The 24883-nt window shown below is 42.8% G+C and overlaps 1 protein-coding gene across 1 annotated transcript in view; it reads right to left on the reverse strand.

Moving 5' to 3' along the window:
- EME2 (essential meiotic structure-specific endonuclease subunit 2) overlaps window positions 1-24883 on the reverse strand; it is a 471218-nt gene that overhangs the window by 252153 nt on the left and 194182 nt on the right. Inside the window, exon 4 of the mRNA XM_044089218.1 lies at window positions 17290-17414. Coding sequence (XP_043945153.1) covers window positions 17290-17414 — 125 coding nt within the window. The remainder of the gene's footprint in view (window positions 1-17289; window positions 17415-24883) is intronic.

Consider the following 24883-nt stretch of genomic DNA (forward strand, 5'->3'; position numbering starts at 1 on the left):
GCACAGTCAGTGCGACATAACAGATGAATTATCAATTCCATTGTGAAAGGTTTGCAATAGCTGCTAAATGCACTGTAACTGTCAATGCTGAAGCTCCTGCATGCAACAGTGTAGTGAGGTATTGAAGGATCTTCTGAACAGGCATGGAAAAGGGGTCTATATTATGTTCTTTGGCCCATCTAGAGAACCTGGTCCACTTACTGGAATTAGTTTTTCTGGTGGAAGGTTTGTGTGAAGCCAGAAGGATCTCGCAAACAGGGAATGAAATATCAGGTAGCCTGGCAATCATCAGAAGTGTAGAAACCAAGCTGTGAGCTTGAGACTGTGGAGATTGGGGTGCAGCAGTCCCTGAGGATGATACAGCAGTCCTTGGGAATGATCCAGGATCCATGGGCTGTGAATCAGGCAAGGCCATAGGAATGGGAACCAGACTTGACGGGGCCAATAAGGGGCAATGAGGATCACTTTGCTTCTTAACCTTTGAGCATTCTGTAGAAATTTCGGGAGGAGGGGAAACAGGGGAAAGGCATACAGTAGACCCTGGGGCCAATTGTCTGAGGGGGGATCAGGGCAAAGTAGCTTCTGCATTTGTTGTTTAGGGGTGAATCGAACAGGTCGCTGCAAAGCCTACCCCAGCGGCGGAAGATTTGAGCCACTATTATCGGATTGAGGGACCACTTGTGAGGCATCATAATGTTCCTGCTCAAATTGTCTGCAATAAGACTGGAACTCCCGGGAATGTGCATTGCTATGAGAAAGTGGTTTGAAGCCATCACCCAATGCCAAATTCTCATGGCTTCCCGACACAGGGGTTAAGACCTGATTCCACCTTGTCTGTTGATGTACCAGATTACTGACATGTTGTCCGATTAAAATGCAATGGTCCCGGAAGGAAGGAACGTGTGGAACGCCACTTGCAATGCTAAGAGAACTGCCTTCAATTACAGGACATTTATGTGCAAATTGGCCTCCATGGGGGACCAGGTGCCTTGGACCGTCTTTCCCTGGAAATGCCACCCCATCCTAACAGGGAAGCATCCATGGTCACCGTGGCCCTAGGCTAGGGAAGACAGAATGGTCGACACCAAAGATTTGTTTCTGGCTTCATCCACCATAGCATTTGTTTCTTACAAAGGTTTGTAAGGCATATCATATGGTTGAGTGGGCGGGTTAAGATCGACCATTGTGATGAAAGGAGCCACTGTAATAGTCTCATGTGCAACCTCGCCAGTGGTACTAAGGTAATGGTTGCTGCCATAGAGTCCAACAGCTATAGTACAAGGTATGCTGGTAGAAATGTCTGCGGAAAGAGGGCTTGAATTTGGTTTCTTATTTCTGAAAGCCTGTGAGGCGGAAGGGAAGCTTGACAGGACGTTGTATCGAAGATCGCTCCAATTAATTCCAATTATCTTATTGGAGACGTGTGATTTGTCCATGCTGATCGTGATACCTAGGCAAACAGCAAGGCCTTGAGTGTAAGAGAGACTGAGAATGAGAAGATTCCTGGTCGCGGTGGTAAGGAGCCAATAGTCTAGATATGGAAAGACCTGGAATCCTTTTAGTCTGAGATGAGCTACTACAACTGCCATACATTTGGTGAACACTCTGGGGGCTGTCGAGAGACCAAAGGGCAGTACCCTGAACTGATAGTGATTGGCTCCCAGCCAGAAGCGGAGAAATCTCTGGGAGCGCTTGTCCATCTTTATGTGGTAATATGTGTCCTGGAGGTCTATAGAGCACATCCAGATGTCCTTCTCCAGAAAGGGGAGAATGGACTGTACCATGACCATCAGGAATTTTTGAGATTAGATGAATTTGTTTAGTAAGCTGAGATCCAGGATTGGTCTCCAGCCCCCTGTCTTTTTTGGCACTAAAAAGAACCTTGAGTAAAACCCGGATCTCTTTGGTTTCGTGGGACTGGTTGGATGACTCTTTCTTAGCAGCTTTTCGATTTCTAAGGTTGCAGCCTCCTTCTGACTGGGTGGAACATCGAGGATTCATTTTACGGGTTTGGCAGTAAGGTTGAATGTGATATGATAGCCTCTGGATATTATTCCCTGCACCCACACATCCGTTGTTATGAGTTGCCAGGTCTGTAGGTGCAGAGAAAAACGACCCCCGACTGCTTCCAGAGGAAAGAAAATCGGGCCGCTTTTCAGGAGTGCTGGAAGGGGTTGGCCAGAGAAGGAATCTCTAGCACCCTGGTTGCACAGACCCCCTCTGCCCCAAAAGGGGCATCTTCCGATGAATTGCCCCCTCTGCCCCGGGGGGATTGATCATCACAAGTGCCATGAAAAGATCCTTGGGGCTTCATGAACCACAATTTTATAGGTTCATAGGTTGGTACTTGGCTATCAGCCCTAGGGCCTATACAAGCCTAGTCATAACAATTCCCTGGCTATTTCTTCCCACAGTATTTACTTCCTTGGACTCCTGTCTAGCAGGTAGACTGACGTGATTCCCCAGGGTGAATTTCCCATCTCCCATCCAATCATCAAGGTTCCTTTTGAAGAGGGCCAAAGAGGCGCTCTGCTCGACATGTATGGGCAGTCTATTCCAGAGTCTGGGGAGTCTCTGGATCAGAAACCTACCCCTCCAGCATGTTTTGTTCATTGTGATGACAAAGTTTAGATCCCTGGAGAGTGTGTCTCTGAGGGTTGGAATTTCTTTAAGTCCCTCCCCTCTAATTCCTGGAGTAGGATTTCTGGGGGTGGGGTGGAAAAACATATGCCCACAGCAGACAGGATCTTTCCATCCTTCTCACTACGTGATAGTGTGTCCGTTACTTTGGGACCAAAAAGGGAAGATTCGTCAACAGGCGCATTGACAAAGGAAGATTTAAAAGGGTCCGCGAAGTCACACAAAAGCATCCAAGCATGCCATCTCATAACGATGCCCAATGCAGCTGTTCGTGCTGCCCCCTATGTAGTGTGAGAAATCAAGAGCATCAAGGAATTTAAGATGGATTCCAAGGTAGCTAGCTGAGAGGCAACAGTATCACACACTTCCTCAGGCAGTACCTCCACCAAACAGGCAGACATTTCTGAAATTAGGTCTCTTTGGAGGCAAGTAAAGTGTGCCACGTAATTCAGCAACTGAATGGCAAAGGTCGCTGAAGCATAGCTCCGCTTCCCCAGTCTGTCCATAGCCTGAGACCCCCTGTTCAGGGGATGAACAGTGGAACTATCTTCTGCCAGTTTCCTCTTGGTGACTGGCCACCACAACCATGGAATCAACTACCAGCTGTTTGGACCAGTTGGGTTGGTCTTCAGGAGTGGACAAAATTTTATCTGGCCTCTGGGGGACAGGTTCTGTGTTGTCTGGGGCCTTCCAGGCACACCGCACAATAAGTCTAATGAGCTCATCTGCAGGTGGGGTCACCCAGGAAGTAGATGGTCGAGCACGGAAAGCCTGCAAGAACACCGATTCCTCTGAAGAAGGGTTGAAGGGTGTCCAGTCTCGTTCTGCTTGAGGATCACGAGAATGTCTCCAAATGAGACGTCTTCCGAGGGCAACTGTGGGGTCCCTTCTCCTTCATTGCAATCGGTGTCATCAGTGATGGATTCCTCAGGGGAATCAAGATTCTTCCTCTTGCAAAGTTTCTTCTAGGGTGGCTCCCCAGTGGGGTCTTCGGAGGAGGACTCCAGAGAAAGGGTTCCTTTGAAGGGCAGGTCTTGTGGCTCCCGTGCTCGAGGTCCCAGAGTAGGAGGTTGGGACAGCTACATGCTAGAGGGGGGTTCTGGCTGCGATGCCAATGGTGTCAACTGTCAACTGCGAACCTGTTGAAGCAAGAACCCTCTCCATCACCTGGAAAGTAGGCCTGACTGAGAAGGGATGGGAGCCTGGACCGGAGAAGGACGACCTCGGAACCGGGGCCACACCCAGCCCCAAGGAGCCCGCCTCCAGGTGTGGAGCTCCGAGAGGAACGGCAGCTGCCGGGAGAGCCATGGCCGTAGATGGTGCCACAGAATAAATGGTGCTGACAGTCCAATCACTGCTCCGAGAGTGCGCCAGTTCCAAAGGAGCCATGGCGCCAAGGGTAATCGGCAGGGAAGCCTCTGCTGTCAGAGCCGAGACAGTATGCACCGGGATGGCCATCGGTTCCGAAGTCTCCGAAACCTGGGTGGAGGTCGGAGGAGGATAGGAGAATATGCCGTGAGAGCTTCCATTCCAAGAGGGAGGGAAGACCTGGTCTGGGTGGTTAATCCTCTAGTTGCCAGAAGCTGGTCCACGACCCTCACTACATTTTGTTCCGAAAGACTCCTGGTGGATCTGAAGGACGCTGCTGATGGAAGAGTCTGGTCTCTCAAGAAACGGACTAAACTGTTGTCCCAATAAGGGATCATAAGAGGGAGAATACCTAGTTCTGGGAAGGTGTTCGACCTTCAGGACCAAAGGTGTCATTACTAGTGGAGCCATGTAAGACACTGGCACCTGGCCAGGGATGGTGCTGATGCAGGTACAGTGGTTGGAGCCTGTGTCATAAACAAGACTGACACAGCTGGGATGGTGCCGAGGCTGGTACAATGGAAGGAATCTGAGTCAGAATCAAGGATGGCACTGATGTCAAAGCTGTCTGCACCGACGTTGCAGGAGAAGCCCAGTGTCGACTCAGTTCCAAGGAGGACGGGGATGTTGGAATTGAATGACTCCATTTCTCCTTATGCTTTTTCATGTCCTTATGCTTAGGAGATGGTGAAACCTCCATCCCAGAAAGAGCCTCTGCGAAGGTTGATTTCAGCATACCCTTTAGAATAAGCTTATTCTTGCATTCAGCCAACGTACTGTTGCTGAAGCTAGAACAAATGTCACAAGAAACATTAAGGTCATCAATGCCCAAACAGTAAACACACTACGCGTGACCGTCAGAACTGGGCATCTTACGCCCACACTTATCACACTGCTTGAACCCAAGCTTGGCCTTATCCGCCATTACAACACACTAGGACTACCAGACAACAAAACTATATCTACCAAACAAGAGATAAGGATAGTGAAAGAAAGCATTTTTTTGTACAGATAGCAGGAAAAGAGTACCAATAATGGTACTAAAAAATACCAAAAAGATAAGAGGAGGGCCTAAGATACGGGAGAGGGAGTAGTACCAACAATGGTACGAAAGAACTACCAACGTAGTGGGTAGGGTTTAGTCAGGAAACGAAGAAGGTAGAGATGAGAAATAACTTTAGATGATAAAAACAGGTTAACAAACACTAAAAAATAAAAATAACCACAAACAAAGCTACACTTAACTTGAGATAAGTCTTGGCACGTCTGACTACGAATGTGGCAAACGAGATCTGGAGAGACTATGAGAGGGGCAATAAGTTCCAGTTCTTCCTCAAATTCTCTATCCAAACTAACCATTTTGGAACTTATTTCCAATATATTTTTGAAGAGAGGCTATCCACTAACCCTTGTTGATAATATTAAACAGGAAGTATTCAACAAGAGAAATAAAAGGGTTTATAAGCCTAACTTAGCGGACATTTATAATGTGAGTATGACAACAGCTAATAATACTGATAGCAATAATGTGAAGAAAAATATGGGAAGTTTCATTTCCACTTGCAATATTGATTTCTTTAATACAGCAACAGTGATTAAGAAGAACTGGGAAATATGATGTATTGATAAGGAAGTGATTAAGGTTGTGGCTGAGAAGCCTAGTTTTATTTACGGAAAGGACAGGTCTTTCAAGAACATTTTGGAGTCTGGCTTATACAATTTTACAGAAGGAAGTAAAAAGGCTGGGAACTTTAAATGTGGCAGTTGCACACAATGCAATAGGGGATATAGTGGTGACTGGCAATACGTTTTACCTTAATGGGAAGGACATAACTATCAGGGGGCATTATAATTGTAGAAGTAAAAATATCGTTTATTTGGCCAAATGTTTGGAATGTCCAGCATTTTACACAGGAAACACTTGTAAGCAATTTAAAGACAGGATATATGAACATATCACGGACATCAAAAATATGAAGCTAAATAATGCCCTGTATAGATATATAAAGAATATCAAAATCATAGGTTTGGATTTTTAGTGATTGAACAAACAGTAAAGGATGCACAGGGAGTGAAGTATGCCCTCACCTGTGAAAGCCAGCAGGTGTGTTTGTATATCTACAGATGCCTTATAAAGACTAACATGTGGTTTTCTGTCTAAGTCTGGAGCATAATGTGGCTAGCTGTAGTATCTGCCAGGGTTTTCGTCCAAAGACTTTAAAAAGAAGGCAGGAAGTTCAACCAGGTCTAACAGAGATTTGCAGCCCTGTTGAAATCATTTACCATGTTTCTATCCCAAAGACTTTCCATGCTCTGGAACAAGATTCCAATCTACATTAGGCAGAGCTCCTCACTAGCACTCTTCAAGAGAAACCTTGACAAGTGGATGGGAAATAGAAAGTTTACCCCGGGGATCACTTCAATGGCTCTGCTGGACAGAAGCTCAGGGAACTAATTTAAGCGGGCGGCGAAAGCCAACACAATTCCAGCTAGGCTTGTAAATGCCTTTGGGCAGATAGCCTAGTACCTACTTATGAACTTATGAAAATTTAAATATTGCTGAACTTAAATTGCAGTTATTTTTGAATGCCACAAAAGCCCCTGGAATTAATGAGTGTGTAAGCATCAATTGCTTGTTAAAGTTTAGAAACATTTTAGGAAGATAAATTCATAGGTTCATACTAGGCTATCTGCCCTAGGGCATTTATAAGCTTAGCCAGAGTGTGTTTGGCTTTCGCCACCCATTTTAAATTAATTTTGCTATGCCCTTTTTCGAGGTTAGTATACTGTGCCTCTGTCTAACAGTGACACAGAAGTGATACCCGGGGTAAACCTACGATCTCCCATCCACTCATCAAGATTCCTCTTGAAGAGAGTCAATGAGGGATTCTGCCTAACCTGGACTGGGATTTTATTCCAGAGTGAAGGGAGCCTCTGGGTTATGAATCTGTCCCTCCAGCATGTCCTATTTATTTCAGTGCTGATGTTCAAGTCTCTCGAGCGCATAGCTCGATGGGATTTGGATTTTCTGAGGTGCTGCATGTCCATTAATTCTGGGTTGTACATGGCTTTATACGTCAGGCACAGATCACCTCTGAGCAGGCGTTATGCCACTGAGTAGAGCTGGAGTTTCTTTAACCGGGCAGCATATGGCATCTGTTTGAGCCCTTTGATCCTCTTGGTGAGGTACTTTTGGGGTCTTTCCAGTTGCTGCAGGTGTCTGGTAAGGTACATCCCAAAAGGGGCATTGTACTCAATTATGGGCCTGATGAGGGATGAGTAAAGAGGCACGATGACCTCTCCTGATCTAGATGTGAATCCCTTCATGATTAGGTGGGCTATATAAAATGTTTTTCTAACCACTTTGGCCACGTGGTTGTCAAATGAGAGATTGCTATCAACTTGGGTCCACAGGTCCCTAATTAATTCTTCTGTACTTAATGGATTACCACCTATGTGGTAATTTGTGGGCACTTTGTTTTTGCCAAAGGGCATGACCATACACTTTTTGGCGTTTAGCTTGAGGCCATGGCTCTGGCACCAGTTGTCTGTTTCTATGAGGCCCTTTTGGAGGATGCTTGTGTCGGCTGGAGAGTCGATTATGGTGCCCAGTTTGCAGTCATCTGCGAACTTGGTCAGCCACAGTCCTTCCGTGTTGGCCTGTACCTCCGAGAAATATATACCGAACAAGAGAGGTCCCAGGACTGAGCCTTGTGGGACGCCACTTGTAACTGGTTTGGAGTCTGACATGGCTCCAGCAATTCTAACCATGTGGGTTCTGTCCTTGAGCCAGTTTGCAACCCATCTAGTGACATAGGGGTTTATATTTAAGCTGGTGAGCTTATCTATAATGCCCGAGTGGGGTACTGTATCGAAGGCTTTTGCGAGTTCCAGGTAGGCTGTGTGGACCACCTTCCCCTAGTCAATGGCATTGGTGACTGTTTCAAAGAAATCAACCGGATTTGAGAGGCAGGATCTGCCCTTAACAAAGCAAACTCGGTAGGATCCAGTGTCTGTAGGTCCCCAATATCTTTATTTATGAGGTCCATGATGATCCTTTCCATAGCTTTGCAGACCAAGCTAGTCAGGCTTATGGGGCGATAGTTTCCGGGATCCGTTGAGGCACCACCTTTGTGGAGAGGGACCACTGTTGCTGTATGCCACTCTTTGGGTACATATCCTGTAGTAAGGCTGAGATTGAACAGTAGTTTTATGTTTAGGTTTAGCTCTTCTTGGAGTTCATGTTGGACGCAGCCCGGGACACCGTCTGGTCCCATTGATGCTGTGTTTTTTGCTTTGGAGAGGGCAGCTCTTACCTGAGCATCTGAGATGTCAGGGGGGCAGCACTCTGCTGGGATACATATTTGCCCTTTAGGTGGGGGGGGGGGGGAGAAGTTTGCGCTGAACCTGTCAGCTAGGATGTTGGCAATGTCTGTGGGTTCAGTGTATTTTTTGTCATTTTGGACTAATTCTGAGCATATCTGGGAATTCCCACCCAGGTTCCTAACATAACTAAAGGAAAGCCTTGTGATTATCCTTAGTGTCCTGTGCAATTTTTCTCTCGAAGCTGGCCTTAGACGATTTTATGAGTGCCCGTAGTTTTTTGCTAATACTGATCAGAGATGCCTTCCCTTTTTGGGATTTTGCTCTATCATGTAGTAGCTTCCTCCTTCTATTGTATAGTTTGTTTATGGCTGGGGTCCACCAGACAGGACGTCTGCCTTTGGAGGATTGGGCCTTGGTTTTATTTGGGATTGCATGATCCATGCATTCCTGTAGGTGTTCATAGAATGCGTTTATAAAGGATTCTGCTGTCTGGGCCGTATTTTCCACAGGCCCGGGGGCTTTGAAGGATTCCACCTCGGTTTTGAGGAGTGTGAAATTTGCTTTAGAGAAGTTTTTCACTGTGGTTTTCAGGGCAGGGGGTGGAGTCGGGATGTGAATATCCAGTGATATTAGTTTATGGTCTGATCTTACCAGTGAGGGATACACTTCTGGTCTGGAGCATAGAGTCCCCATGTTGGTGGTGATCAGGTCCAGTATGTTTTCCCCTCTTGTGGGAGTGGTAACAAGTTGTTCCATAGCATTTGAGTTTATAAATTCTAGGAACCTTTGGGCTAGTGTATTGGAGCTAGAGTAATGCTTCCAGTCTATGTTTGGGTAGTTGAAGTCGCCCAATATAATGGTGTTTGGAGACACCTTCATATTTTCCAGTGTTCTCAGGAAGGCTGAGTGGGGTTCTTGGGTTTGGGGGGGTGGTCTGTAGCAGGCTATAAACTGGAAGGCAGTTTTACCCACTGTTAGTTGCACATGGATAGTCTCTGATGCTTTGTGCTGTGCCACCAACCTGGAGGTGTGGGTATCTTTGACGAATATTGATACTCCCCCTCCTTTTGTGGTTTGGTCCAAGTTTTGGGGCCAAAAAGCATGGTATGAGGTATAACCTGGCAGTGCTGGGGTGCTCTTGGGAGCCTTGAACCAGGTTTCTGTTACTGCACAGATATAGATGTTCTCCATGCTAAGGAGAGTTTTGAGTGCGTGCATCTTGAGGTTTAGACTTCTGGCGTTGAGTAGCATTACTCTTAGTATCTTATCCCTTATGATACCTATGGAGGTGGGTTTGTCTTTTGAGCCTTGCCTAAAAAAGGCACTATGGGAGTAGCAACAGCCTTTGCCAATATCCGAAAGCCCATGGGTGACAGGTGCAAGCCGTCCCTAGCGAAGCATCGTGGCTTGTCGAGCATGTCATCCCAGACAGACAGGCATTGGATCCCCTTTGAATGACACCAATACTTGAGCCAATTGTTGAAATTGATCATCTTGTCTTCATATTGTGGCATCATTCTTGGTGAGGGTACGATGCTACTCAAGGTCAGGGTCATACCGGCCTGGGCTACATGCTCAGAGATCTCCTCTATGGCTCTTTTCATGTAGTCTAGGGTGGTATGTCTCAGGTCATTCACACCCGCATGGACAATGACTGAGTCATATTTGTACTTGCCTTGGAGTGACCTGAGTGCCTGTGTTATGTGGCGAATCCTAGCGCCTGACAGGCAGCTCACTGTGACCTTCTCCTTGTTCAGCCTGGTGAGCAGGACGTCAGTGTGCCTGACGATAGAGTCACCTATTACAAGTGTATCAGGTGTGTTGTTCAGCCTTAAGGGCTGTGACTGTTCGGCACACTGGCTTTGTGAGCTATGTGTTACACGTGTTTTGTTTTGGGGTAGCGGTTGCTTGGGTGTCTGCTTTGGAGGTCTCTGCTGCTTAGGCAGATTTTTATTTAGAGCCTCAGAGTATGTTTTTGTGTGTTTATGTGTTTGGTTTGCTGTCGTGGTAGGTCTATGTGAGACTGGAATTGTAGTGAGTGTGGTTTCCTTCTCCTCCTGACTGGTTTCGCCAGTACTGAGTTGAGAGAGCTTTGCCTCCAGTATGGCTATATGGTTGCATCTCTCACGTGCTGGAATTTGTTGGGTGGAGGAGAGGGTTGTCTGTGTACATGAGGCAGTTGTAACATTGCCTCAAGATTCCCAGATTCACCAGCTGGACCGGAGAGGAGATTGACATCTGACCTTTGGACATGCTAGAATAGTATTGGGAATTCCTTTATAATTGAAAAAAGGGCCACTGGGGAACAAGGTACTCAAGGGGAGCTTGTGAGGGTGTAGTGCTTTTAATTTTTTAGTGCTGACTTACATAATTGCTTTAGTGAGCAAGTGCCAGGTATCTTAAATGCAATGTGTTACAGGTAACTTAAATGCAAAAATGACAAGCAGTAACTTTCTTTCAAGTATAACAAGGAAATAAGTACAGTAAGCAATGCAGATATCACTAGGGATTCACAGAAGCACTGAAAAGCCACGTTTTAGGTGGAATTAGCATTTCAGGGAAATAACAAGCAAACAAACAACAAGCATACAAACAAAGCTAGATTCAGCAGGCCTGGATCTAGTCTATGCTACAGCAAACAAGGTGTACCAATTTCAATAAGAAGCAGTTCAAATATTCAGGCACTATAAGCCTTTAACCAGAAATTCCCAGCTCAGAAGGGCAGAGTCCAGCCTCTCCTCCCACAAGAGTGCAGACCATGAACCTTCTTAATGTAAAATAACTGGCCTGAAGCCCAAGTGCTTAAACCAGAATTAATACACTTTTAGAATAACAGACACTGAGCCCTCAATCAGCAGTTCCCAACTTAGGAGGATGTAAGCTACCTGTTCTGCCACTACAGTGCAGACCACAAACCTTCTTAATGTAAAACAACTGGTCTGAAGCCCAAGTGCTTAAATTAAAAGGCTTAGAATGAGTTACATCAAGCAATAATAAATACAACTGAGTACTTTTAAGATGACGCAAAAGCAAAATAAAGTAGGGAGAAACACAAATACAGTGAGCAAATGAGATGGGCCCAGGAGTTACAGGACAGAAACAAGTGCAAATGCAGGCCTTCAAATCAGAAAGTTGGGAGAGATGGAAGATGGCCCAAACGACCAATAACTACAAATTCTGGGCCAGAACCACTCCTTATGTGGTAGACAGGTTACCTAGTGCTTACCACTCCCACTGATAAGCTAGAAGGCTTCCCTCCAACACAGAAAGACTTGGGGGGGGGGGTGCTCAGAAGCTTACAAATAGTCCTGGATACAGCAAATCTGTATCTGGAACACTAATTACAGGAAAGGTAGGAAACAGGCTTACATTTTTTTTTTCAGAAAAGTAGCAAAAACAGTAGTAAAAACAATTCACATGCAGTGCAAGTTGGCACACTTGAGTATGTAGCAATATTAGTCCACACACAGTTTGAAAAAAATGTAATTAAATTAAAAAGGACTAAAAGCAAGTGCAGAAAGGGTTTATTAGGTAGAATGCGGTAAAGAGATGGGATTGGGGGAGTGTCCTAGATCAAATCTACAGTGGGGTGGGCACTGCAAAAGCCACCAAATTTAAACTACAACCAAGAACAGGGAAGGGGGTGGGGAAAAGTTTTAACAGAGATGTGAGAAATCAGAGTGCAAATTATAAAACCAAAAAATATATACTGATCTCTGTATATTTGCAGAACAGTAAGACAACAGATATCTAAGCAACAATTTAGCTCTATAATACAGAATAATACAGAAAAATATACTCAGCTCTATATATTTTCAGATAGTTTTGTAAGGCTGTCTCTCCACACACAGGTTCCACTTTAAATAAAAGGTCATGCAACAGTGCTGTATGTCATAAGAGTTAGGTTTTATTCATACAAGTATATATATATTATTCTTATACACATAAGTGTTGTATATTTTTAAGGCTCAAGAGATTTTGTAAGTAGATATTATTGATTTTAATTAACTAATCAGACATGTATTTAAGGACTTGGTTGAAGTAATTCCTTTGTTCTGATGAAGTCCTGAGGAATTTGGGATGAAAGCGCTTAACAGAGGCATTTCATGTTTGTGAAGTTGTAATAAAGGAAGTTTGGACTGCAGCTTGGGTTGACGTTTTTTCTTGGTTATTTGGTCTATTTGTGAAGTATTGGTCATAGACATATTACTTCACCCCTCCCCCTTCCTACCTGGCTCTAAATCAACTCTAGTTGCTGGAGAAAATGGAGTGCTAACCTGTCTGAAAAAGGTGGATTGTTGGCTATTAAGGGAACTGGAGAAGTCCTAGAATGAATGAAAAATATGCACTGGTAAGGATGAAGTAGTTGGGGGGGGGGGACATCTGCCAGAGCCAAAAACGTACTATGATGATGACTGGCTAAGAGAAATCTAATTTTCTCTTTGAATTTCACCATTAGATAAAATAGGGGAAAGCCACAAGGAAGGCAGAAGGCCACTTATGAAGAATGGCATCCCTGGGATTGAACCCCTAAAGGAAGAATAAGGGAAAAAGTTTTCTTTCTCTGGGTGTACGTCAGATAGGCAAAATGAAGTTACTGTACTATGCCCAGAAGCTGGAAAAGCCTTTGTGCTACTGACTGGCTCAAAGACTAACTCTGGGGAATTATGAGACAGTGAAAGAGCCATCCTTAAGGTATCTGGTTTCCCTTAGAATGTGGTTGGCTGTTAGAAAGCACACTGATTGAACAGTCCATTCCCAGACACTCAAAGCCTCCTGACACAGCAAGTAAAATGGATGTATAGCTATCACTCTCTGTGAGATGATGTCTTGAAAGGCTGTGAACACAAGAAGAACTCACATCTCCAGGACAATGAAGTGAACATGCAACTCCTGAGGTGACTACATATACTCTGAGCCATCAAACCCATTGCAGTTTCCCACCACTACCCAACAGTAGAGACATCTTTGGTGCTAAAAACCTGAATGGTTTGCAGAGAGATGTGGATCCCAGAAGCTATGTTGGCTGCTCTAAGCCACCACTTGTGACTAAACTTGGGCCTGGACCTAGATTCTGGTGCCATTGAATCTGAACTGTTCACTGAGGGACCCTCATGTGCAGCTTATCATGAGGGCAGCATTACTTTGGACACCACTATGGGACTCAGGGTCTTGAGAGAAAATGCCACTGAAATCAAATGGGATGCAACAATCTGAGATACAGTGAATGGTAGTGCCATTAGCCTGCCCAGAGTAAATCATGCCCAACTTTGAATTGTGTTCAAGGTGCACCTAATGAAATTCCAGTTGTAAATAGTTCCAACAGGGACTTTGCAAATTTCACTGTAACACTTGGGAAATGCAACAGTCTCAGCAGAAACTCCCAATGACAAATCATAGCTTCTATGGATGCAGCAGCAAGGAGTCAACCATCTAGGCAAGGAAATATTTTGCTTCCCTGCAATTTCTGATCAATTATCATTGACATGTACTTGGTGAACACCCTAGAAAAGGTGGATGTGAGACTAACTGGAAGAGTCTGAAACTAATAATGACCGACTCCTACATGGAAGTGCAAGTACTTCCTGATCTCCTAGGTGATTTTAATGTGGATGGATGCATCTTGGATGTCCAAAGAGCACATCTTTAATTTCTACTGATGAGCACAGAAGGTACACCATGACCATAAAAAAGGTTTGTTTCTGAATGAAGGCATTTAGGCCACTAATATCCAGTACTGGGATCTGAGGTCCTCGTTTTTGTTTAGCAACAAAAGGAACCCAGAATATTATTCTAAGACATTCTGCTCACGTGAGAATTCCTAGATTGTTGCTTTCACTTTGAGGTTTAAAAATGTCCTTCCTTGCTGCATTCTTCTGACTAGGTGAGATGTTTGGAAGGGTTAGTGAACAGAAGATGGGTTGACTTAGAAAGGAATTTGTATATACTTTGGATATGCATGCCCTTATCCATCTATCCTTTTGTCTTCCAGGCAGACAGCAAGGACACTTGATCCCAGACTTCCTACTGGGTGGGAAACTCATGCAAGGTGTCAGGACTGTTGCTATCCATGAGAGGGTGGACTGCTGCCTCCTGTCAAATACAGAAAATCCTTACCTCACGACCTATGACTCTACAAGAAATTGGGCTGCATATCACAGTAAGACGTTGTCCTCTTCGATTCTCAGCTAAAGCGTCTTCTGTTTGGAGACATGCGTGAATGGGCGTACCTTCGTTGAAGGTTGTGCATCAGGACTGGCAAGTCGGTACGTAAAAATCTACTGCCAATCATTAGCGGAACGGAGTTCCGCTGTGGCGACCCCTAACCGGGAAAAGCCGAAAGATACAACAACAACAACAACCTGGCTTTGTTCTAGTGGCCTTTTATTAAGATTTTTGCCTCAGTAACAACATCTAGCACTGGTTCTGCAAACAAATGCTGTAGAAAGTGAAACTTAACATCCACAGCAGTTAGAATTTTAACTTACTTCTCCAGTAATTCAAAATTGCAAAATGACCTTCTCCTTGAAAAAGTAATGACCAGATAGGGTAAGCCCATAAAGGTCGGTTTAATGTCTTCAGAAAAGCCTGCAAGTCTGGGATATGAGTGCTGGCAGATACTAATACATTAGTTTTTCAAAACAAAACAACTTTGAGAATATAGAAACCTGAAACACGGCAGGTGTAGACAAGACAGATAGTAGAAAGCAAGGGCAGCATGGTACATATTAGTGAACAGGCCAGTGCTGATAGCACTGGTGTCAGCATTCTGACAGACAAAGCCAGAAGGAGAAACTGCATCACCAGTGAAGCCAGGATTGGAAATGGTAAAGCTGGGCAAGGGCAAAAGGCAAGTTCAAGTGATTCTGGCACCCTGGAATGGAACTGGTGAGGGATGTTGCACCAGACCACCTGCCAAGATCTTTGCCTCTGCTAGTCTGTCAAATCAATAACAGGCAACACATGAGAGGAGGCAGACCTCTGTATATATAGTGTGGTCATCACTGGTTGAGTAGGAGTGAAGACCCCTCAGCATTAGAGGTGACTCAACAACAAAAAATGCTATAAGTTTAACAGTTTCAGACAAAGACAACTACCAGCAGTTTTTAGCAGTCTTAGTCATTGGTTCAGTCAAAGTACAGGATGCTAAAAGAGCCAAAACCTGGTAGGAAACCAATACAGTTCTGAGATGCTTATTTCTGAGCTCAGAAAGGGAAGAACAACTGACTACTTTATGTTATGCTTTAGTGAACAGTGAGGGATGGGTTAATAAACCAGAAAACTCATCAGGCTCTGAGGTGTAAACACAGCCTGCTCAAGCAAATGAATACACGGGCCATCCTTACACCTTTTAATTAAAGCATTGTGAAAGCCCCTAAATAAATCCCACCTAAATGGGTTATGTGACCCACCCAGGTACTATAAAATACAGTGCGCATACCAGTAGGTGGAAATGCTGCCCTACTGCAGGTACTTGCAGAAAGACTTCTGTAACAACGGAAAAAAAAAAAAACACGTATAGCCAGCCAGCAAAAATAAATAAATAAATAAAAATGAAAATCAGCATACAAAAGCTTTATTAGCCACTTTCGTCTATTGAGTTCTTCAGCGGTTAATAAAGGTTTTGTACACTAATTTTCATGGTTTTCTTGCTGGTTGGCTACATGTTTTTTTTCCCTTTGTGATTTGGTTACTGCAGTCAGATTTTGCAGTGGTTTCCTTTTGAAAGACTTCTATAACATCATGAGGATTGAAGACCCACACCCAATATCTCATGAAACAAAAGTTTTTTTGTCAAAAAAATTACTCTTTTGTGATCGAGTAAATAACAAACCGCAACCACCAAGGAATGAACGAAAAAAAAGAAAACAAAAAAAAAATTCAAGTGTCACTTCTGAACTCCAAAGTACTTTAATGAAAAAATATATAAAAACCAATGCAAATGGTAGCATTTAACACAGGGTTAAATGCTTTTGTTATAAAAATGACATCATCAGAACCCCTGATGTATAACAACATACATTTGAGTTTCAGACGTTGTATCCTTCAGAAAATGCATACCAACACAAATCCTGTTATTCTAGCAAATTTCTAAGTTTATAGGAGCAAAATTTACAATCTGTTCTTATTTTGGGACCCCCCCCCCGTTACTTTAAGCTTTGTCCAGATTTCTTGTGCTAAGAGATTGAGAGGTATGGCCTAGGGTTATTTTCGTTTACTACAAAGTAAATTACAAAGAAGAGCTAAACCTCCTATGCAACAGAATGGTTTAGAGAGACAGATATATCTCGCAGAGGATACCACTGCTCTGGAACACACTCCCCAGCCATGTAAAACAAAGCTCATCCCTGTCCATATTCAAGTACAGCATGGATCTATGGATGGGAAATAGAAAATTTACCCTAGGATTGCCTCCTCTACTATTAATAGACAGAGGCAGCTCCTAAATGCTTTATTCCCATGCATGGGGCCCTTCAAATTATCAGTCGTATTATCTCAGTTATTATTACTATAGGTAATATATAATTATCAACTATGGGATGGGTAAGGCCAATCTAACACCAAAAGGGATAGGTTACTTCAAGCACAAAAAAGGGTACTTGGATATGCTTAAAATGGCCAACAAGCACAGCTAGCCTAGTACGCACCTATGAACCTATGTCAGATATGCATCCTTGATGCATGACTGGAAGGTGGAAGAACTCAAAGCAGCCTAAGAAAGATTTATCTGCTGAGCAGTCCTAATACATGTGGCATCAGTCCTTTTGGTTATGGAAGCTGGAATTCTTATCAGATCAGTCTATCTTCATTGACTCACAAGTCAGCTGATCAAAAAACAAAGATGTGTATCATGAAATGTAATCCCCTTTGATGAATCCATACTGTGTTCAGTCTTTTAGCCTGCTTAACTCAAGGTATGCAATGAGTCCTTCCACTTACAGTTTCTAGCCATACCTCAGACATTCATCTAGGCCAATAACAGCAAGAGAGACCGTTTTCTGTGACAGCTGACTCAGATCGCAGACTGAAGAGGTATCAAGAGGAGCAAAATGGTCTGTGCTGGAGTCCCCACTTGAGCCCTAAAAACAAAATATAAAATAGTTTTTAATTGCATGTCTAGTACAGAAACTACTTATGCAAATAACCCATATACTATGCAATTACGGATATGCAGCTTTCCCAAAAATGTATCTGCGGTCTAAATTCAAAGCAGCAGAAAAGAGACAGTAGACAAAAAAAGCTGTATGTTAGTGGAGTAGATCGTGTGAGTAGCATGGTACTGAAGCACATCTGGCACTCCTGGTTACCTCAATTTGTGTGCCCTTTCCATAAGCATGCTTTAGTACCTATAGTCTGAAGAAGAATAAAATATGAACCAAACAAAAACAATACATCTAATCCAGTGCGTCAGACAGTACCTAGCTAATGCTAACTAATCTTTCATTACAGTTGCTTGATAGCAGAAGAGATAAAATTAACCTATCTCGCTGCCCTTTAGGTGTATTTAACATTTTAGCCATCTCCCACTCCTGTATTCACTATTCACCCTCATCCTTTCTCAACCTATCCCATATTATCTTAAATATCTCTGTAATCCATTCTATAGGCTCACAGCCCCCTCAATGGAAAAAGTACTTTCACAGATCCAGGGAGTAAATGGTCCCTACAGTGACACCTGTGCCTCCCCCTTCCCTTCCAGGATAATCATTTTCTACCTCCTGGACATGCTCTTGTGCATGCATGTCATGTCTTCACATCTCTTCTGACTTCTATCATCAACTCCTAGACCTGCAATCATAGTCACATCCCTCTACTCCATGCATTCTCTGGTGCCACTCCTATAGGATTCATGCCAACTCACTTAATATTCTAGCAAATATCTATTGTGCGAATACAAAGAAATGAAAATCGGTTTCAGTGAAAAAGAAATCCTTTTTGCAGATGGCAAGCCCCCCACATCCCTATGAGGGGGGAAGCCCCCCCAAAACCTCAGTTTGTATAAACAAACTCCACAGTTGCACAACAGTAGGAAAAAGCGCAACCTAAATGATTACTCAACATGCTTCTCACATTTTCTACTTGCAAGAACAGTACTCATTTACATATCATTTGGGGAATTGAGTGGCTCCCCTCCTATGGGTACAATGGCCTGCACACATGCGACTCCAGGCATAAAATTCACTTCTTTTGAAACAAAGGAAGAAATGACCACACTAGCTTTACACTGGAAGCTTAACAGACAGCAGTTTCAACCCTCACTAAGATTATTGCATACTTTCCACTCAAGTATAAGAAACCAGCTAAGGTCTAAGAAGTAATCGTTTGACGGCTTTCTAAATAATGATTCTGATGGTGTAAGCTCTTGTCTGTCACTGGAAAGCAATCTCAGTAAGGATAACTTTCACACTGCACATGTGAGTGACTGGCTGGTCAGTCACTCAGGCTGATGGTTGGAAGGCAGAGAAGAAGAATGAACCAGCCTAGTGAATGAAAATATTACAAAAAAAAAAAAAACTAAGGCAGAAATTGGAATTGCTTTACTGAACTGGACACGCGCGCGCAAGCACACACACACACAGACACAGACACACACACACAGACACACACATAACATGAATTCTGCTGTGATACTCTGTGGTGCAGTGTACACCTGTGTGACTCTTGATTTTTCATTTGTTAGTTTGGGGTGTGCTTATTTTGCGGTCTTCACTTTGGGAACTCAGGGGATCCCATTTGCTTTGCAATAAAGTCTTGCCCCAGTTTATTTTGATTTTGCTCATGGTTTGCTGCTTTGTGCCTAAACAGTAAGTGTTTATTCACAAATTAAGGAGAATTTTCCCAAGTTATATATGGACAGAATACGTAGTTTTTTTTGTTTTTCATAAATTTCACTTCAGGGAAGTAGAATACACTCAGCAGCACCAAATCGAGTGCATTCATCATAAATTTAACTTTATATATTACTCACCTCAGCCTGTGACCCTAGCCAAGCTATATGCACAAAGTTGCACTAAGCAATGTGGTATCCCAGCTTGGAAGCCTATCCCAAAGGCCTTCCTTAACTCGAGACTTGGGAAGCTCCTGAAGCTTTTCTAGAATGTTATCCACAAGACAGGAGTGGAATCTGGACAAGTAACACAATTAGGTAAAAGCCCTAAGCCTTAGTATGGCAAGGGAGTACAATCTTCTTGTGCTTACACCTTGGACTCTGTCAAACAGAAGGGTGACACAGTGTTGTGGTCTCTGCAACAGCTAGCATAGAGAGATCAAACAGGTGCGAGAATAAACAGAATTAGGAAATCTAGTACACAGAAACTGTGGGACAAGAAAAGCACAGTGTGCAGAATAAAAGAATCTGAAAGATGAAAGATGTATGTACACATGCTAGGAGACAGTGGTAAAATTAAGACTGGTTTGAAAATTACATATGGAGAAAATGGCGAGGAAGAGTAGTTTGGGGAGGCAGATGTGGGGACACAGGAAGACTGTGAAAGGGGTAATAGCTCCATGTACAAATTACAAGGAGATATTATTCCAGGAAAGGGTCCCGCGGTAGTGGTGCTGCAGTAGCATTGTCCCGTTCGATTCTCAGCTAGAGCGTCTTCTGTGTGGAGGCATGCGTGAATGGGCGTGCCTTCTTTGAAGGTTGTGCGTCAGGGCTGGTAACTCGGCACGTAAAAATCCACTACCAAACATTAGCGGACCGGAGTTATGCTGTGGCGACCCCTAACCGGGATAAGCTAAAAGACACAACAACAGTACAGATAAAGGCAGCAGAAAAACAGGAAAAGTTTGAAGATTTCAGTCCTGAGGTCACTTCAAAATGTAAATATCAAGTTGCATTTCAGAGACTAGTGACTGGCATGAATCAAACTGGATTTAACTTTCTCTAACCATTAATTTACCAGTTTATCAAAAGCAAGAACATATAAGTTGTTAGGAATCATCAGTACCACAACATTCATGTTATCTTTTAAAAAAGTACTGCTTAGTAGATATTTTTTGCTTAACTATGTTGTTAATACTATTACACCCCACATGGTTCATTTTAGCTGGTTTATTTTGAATATTATGATGTTCTTTATATCACAACTGACATAGGTCATTCAGTCATACAGTGACCTCATATTTGTAACTCTACTCCTAGTCGTCAGTTTAATTCTTCCTCACAGATACTTTAACCTTTTGATACTTTAGCTAGTTATTTCTGTATTATATTTGCTTACTGTTACTTACAGTTTCAGTTTATCGTTACTTATTTATTTTTACATTTGTTTATTAAATTTTACGGTACTTTTCCATTACCGAGGCAACAGTTTGGTCCGACAAAGCTGCTGCAGACTTGGCACCAAGTTAGGGACCTAGTACAGCTGTGACATATCGATTTGTCTGCAGTTTATGATTTTTTTGAAAAACATTACATATACTGCTTAATATCTTGTGAGAGTAAGGCTACATTAACTAACCTGAGTATGCTTACAAAGATGTTCAAAGGAGGATCTAGTTACTCTAAACACAAAGGTGGCCCAACTCCTCAAGAAGTGATTCACAAACTTCAGGAGACAGAGGATATGTTAACTAGAACGCAGGAGTATTTGGAGGCTAAAATCTCACAGGAACTGGCTGTTGCTAAAAAGAATGGGACTAAAAACAAACCAGGTAAGGTGATGCTAAGACTGTCGGCCAAAGCAAGGAGTACTGGAGTACAAAGTAAGGAGTTTGATAACCAACAGGTAATAAACAAAAGTCGTAAATGTACTGTGCAGACAACTTTCTTATCTTTTCTACATTACTGGTAATTTTGGTTTAATTTGAAAATAATTCTATCTGATAAACGATTAAGGACAGTATAGTCTCTGAAGATCAGGGACAGTGAAGAGATATGCAGACATCGCCGTTCCTCTTTTGTCCAAAAGTCACCAGTTTGGGGAGGGATTGAGAGGACAGAGTTAAATTTGAGAGAAAAATCAGGGATGCCTCTGAAGATCGGGGAAATATCGTGACAACAGCTTGGTCTGACAAAGCTGCTGCAGACCTGGAGGAATGTAGTTTGAGGACTGCGTCTTGGTTATATATAAAATGTCCTTCTACAATTGTCTGACCACAGCTGCCAATCCTGCATAAAGCCCAATAAAACTAAAAGGACTGGACAATGACAGACTGCTTTGAACCTGAAATGCTACTGTAAACCTGCTCACCAGCTATGTACAACCTCTCTAACTAGCAGAGTGAATACAAGCATTTTCACTGCTTCTGACAGCAGTCAAGCTATAGTACTTGCAAAAAAAAAAAAACAGCTCACGGTTGCAATGCTGCCAGACAAAGCTTAAATATTTCTGTACAGTACCCCTCCATGTTCATGAGGTGCAGTGCAATATGTCACAGCTTTACTAGGTCCCCACCTCAGTGTCACGTCTGCAGCAGCATCGGTGGACCAAACTGTTGCCCCGATAACGGAAAAGTACCAATTTTACTACATGTAAATTTTAGCTATTAAACAACTGACTGAATAGGAAAGATACATGGGTGATTAAAAAGAAGGAAAGAAACAAAGTGGCAGAGAGAATCACATCACCAAGGTTTAGATGGTAGAAGAAAGAGACAATGGTAGGTTTATAGAAGGATGGAATGGTGGAATAGACAGCGGCTCATAAAATAATACATGAAAATCATCCAACAATGGTCCAGCAGCTCTGAAAAGACTGCTTAAACAGGAAGCAGAATTCCTAGTTTCTGATTTACAGAGGCATAAAGTTCCTTAATAAGGCAACAGTGAGTCGGATTAGAGTATCCCCGTGCCTATATTAAGAGGGGTTGTCAGCCAGCAAAACGAATATCTGAATCCCATTTTATTATTAATACAATTTTTGAAACGGGAATCGAGCATTAATTTCAGGACTTTTCCCAATGTGGGCAAAGGCCCCAAAGGTAACATACAACGGTCTTTTCCCAGTGTTTCTCTTTATGTGGCAAGTCTGAGGTCACTGCACTTTATGTCAAAAGCTTTCCTTCACAATCAGTAGCTTTGTTCAAACTGCTGTCATGTTAGTCAGCTGTGCATTACTGTATAACTGGCCATCAAAATGGTGACTTTCATTGTAAGCTACTGCTATACTAAAGTCAATGACGTCTGAGGTTCTTAATGGTCATGAAGCTGATACCATCTGATTGTGGATGCCATGACAGGACAACTAAATGTATACGATAAACTGTGAACCAGTACCAGCTGCCTGTTTTTATTCTGCTTCCAACTTCCACTCATCTGACTGACCTTAGGTCGTTAATTTTTATGAGTCTTATAAAAAGAATTCATGGGAAGTCAAAGTGCTTTTATACAAGACCGTAACTGGATGAATAAGTGGGTCTGAAATATGTGTTACTAGAATGCAGCCAGACAGGAGTGTGAGAATAGATAAAGTCATTCTGGCACTGGATTTATCCTTCTTTAGAAATCCTTTTAACCTTCAATCTGCTAAACAGTTGCTGAGACTTGGAGACTACTGATCTAACAGTGAGAACTCCCTTTTTCCTTTCCACCCACCATCATTCAACAATTCAAGAAGATTACAATCTAAGGAATGTATGTGTAATGTCACATCAGTATACCTAAGAATGCTTAGTCCCAGAGTTCACCACTTTTTACTTATTCCTTTATTTATATTTCATGCTGCTTTGACAGTTTATATCTTTTTTAACACCTTTACTGAATTATCACTTGTGACACTGGCAAATTTACATTTATGCAAAAGTAATCAAACTGTATTAACAAATTAACATTAATAAACATTATAACATTAATAAACATTATACTTCACATACATTGCTATAGATATCATATAACCTAAACAACATTACATAAATTATTCAGTTCCTCCTCCCTTTTTTAAACAAGAAAGATCTTTATTAAACCATCACTTATGACATGAACAATCATACATTTATATATATATAATTTTTATATATATACATATATATATATATATATATATATATATATATATATATATATATATATATATGAAAACAAATCACACTGACACAATCCTAGTTGCAAGCATTTTACATCACAAACCAAACTCACACACTCACAGTTGCAAACATTATACACTTATCATCATCATCATCTTTCAGCTTTTCCCGTTAGGGGTCACCACAGCGGATCATCTCTTTCCATTTCTTCCTATCCTCTGCATCTTGCTCTGTCACACCAACCGCTTGCATGTCCTCTCTCACCACGTCTATAAACCTTATCTTAGGTCTTCCTCTTTCTCTTACCTGACAGCTCCAGCCTTAGCATCTTTTTCCCAATATACCCATCATCCCTCCTCAGCACATGTCCAAACCAACGCAATCTCGTCTCTCTTGCTTTGTCTCCAAACTGTCCAACATGAGCTGACCCTCTAATATACGGATTCGTAATCCTATCCATCCTAGTTACACAGAGTGCAAATCTTAACATCTTTAACTCGGCCACATCCAGCTCTGACTCCTGTCTTTTTGTCAGTGCCACTGTCTCCAACCCATATAACATACCTGATCTCACTACTGTCTTGTAGACCTTCCCTTTCACTCTTACTGGTACCAGTCTGTCACAAATCACTCCTGACACTCTTCTCCACCCATTCCACCCTGCCTGTACTCTCTTCTTCACCTCTCTTCCACATTCACCATTACTCTGAACTGTTGATCCTAAGTACTTAAACTCATCCACCTTTACCAACTCTACTCCATGCATCCTCACCATTCCTCTACCCTCCCTCTCATTTACACACATATATTCTGTCTTAGCCCTGCTGACCTTCATTCCTCTTCTCTCTAGAGCATATCTCCACCTCTCCAGAGTCTCCTCAACCTGATTCCTACTCTCACTACAGATCACAATGTCATCTGCAAACATCATAGTCCACGGGGCCTCCTGTCTGATCTCATCTGTCAACCTGTCCATCACCACTGCAAATAAGAAAGGATTCATAGCTGATCCTTGATGTAATCCCACCTCCACCTTAAATGGATCTGTCACTCCCACTGCAGTCCTCACCCCTGTCACACTACCCTTGTACATATCCTGTACCACTCTTACATACTCCTCTGCCACTCCCCACTTCCTTATACAATACCACAACTCTTCTCTAGGCACCCTGTCATATGCTTTCTCCAAGTCTACAAAGACACAATGCAACTACTTCTGACCTTCTCTGTATTTCTCCAATAACACTCAGAGCAAACATCACATCTGTAGTGCTCTTTCCTAGCAGGAAACCATACTGCTGATCACTAATCATCACCTCCCTTCTTAACCTAGCTTCTACTACTCTCTCCCATAACTTAAAGCTGTGACTGATCAATTTTATCTCTCTGTAGTTACTGCAGCTCTGCACATCACCCTTATTCTTAAAGATAGGTACCAAAACACTTTTTCTCCACTCCTCAGGCATCCTTGGACTTTCCAAAATTTCATTAAACAATCTAGTTAAAAATTCCACTGCCATTTCTCCTAAGCACCTCCATGCTTCCATTGAGATGTAATCTGGGCCAACAGCCTTTCCAT

Source organism: Protopterus annectens, chromosome 12.part0 (assembly GCF_019279795.1).
Source record: "Protopterus annectens isolate FY-2018-M chromosome 12.part0, PAN1.0, whole genome shotgun sequence".
Lineage (NCBI taxonomy): Eukaryota > Metazoa > Chordata > Ceratodontiformes > Protopteridae > Protopterus > Protopterus annectens.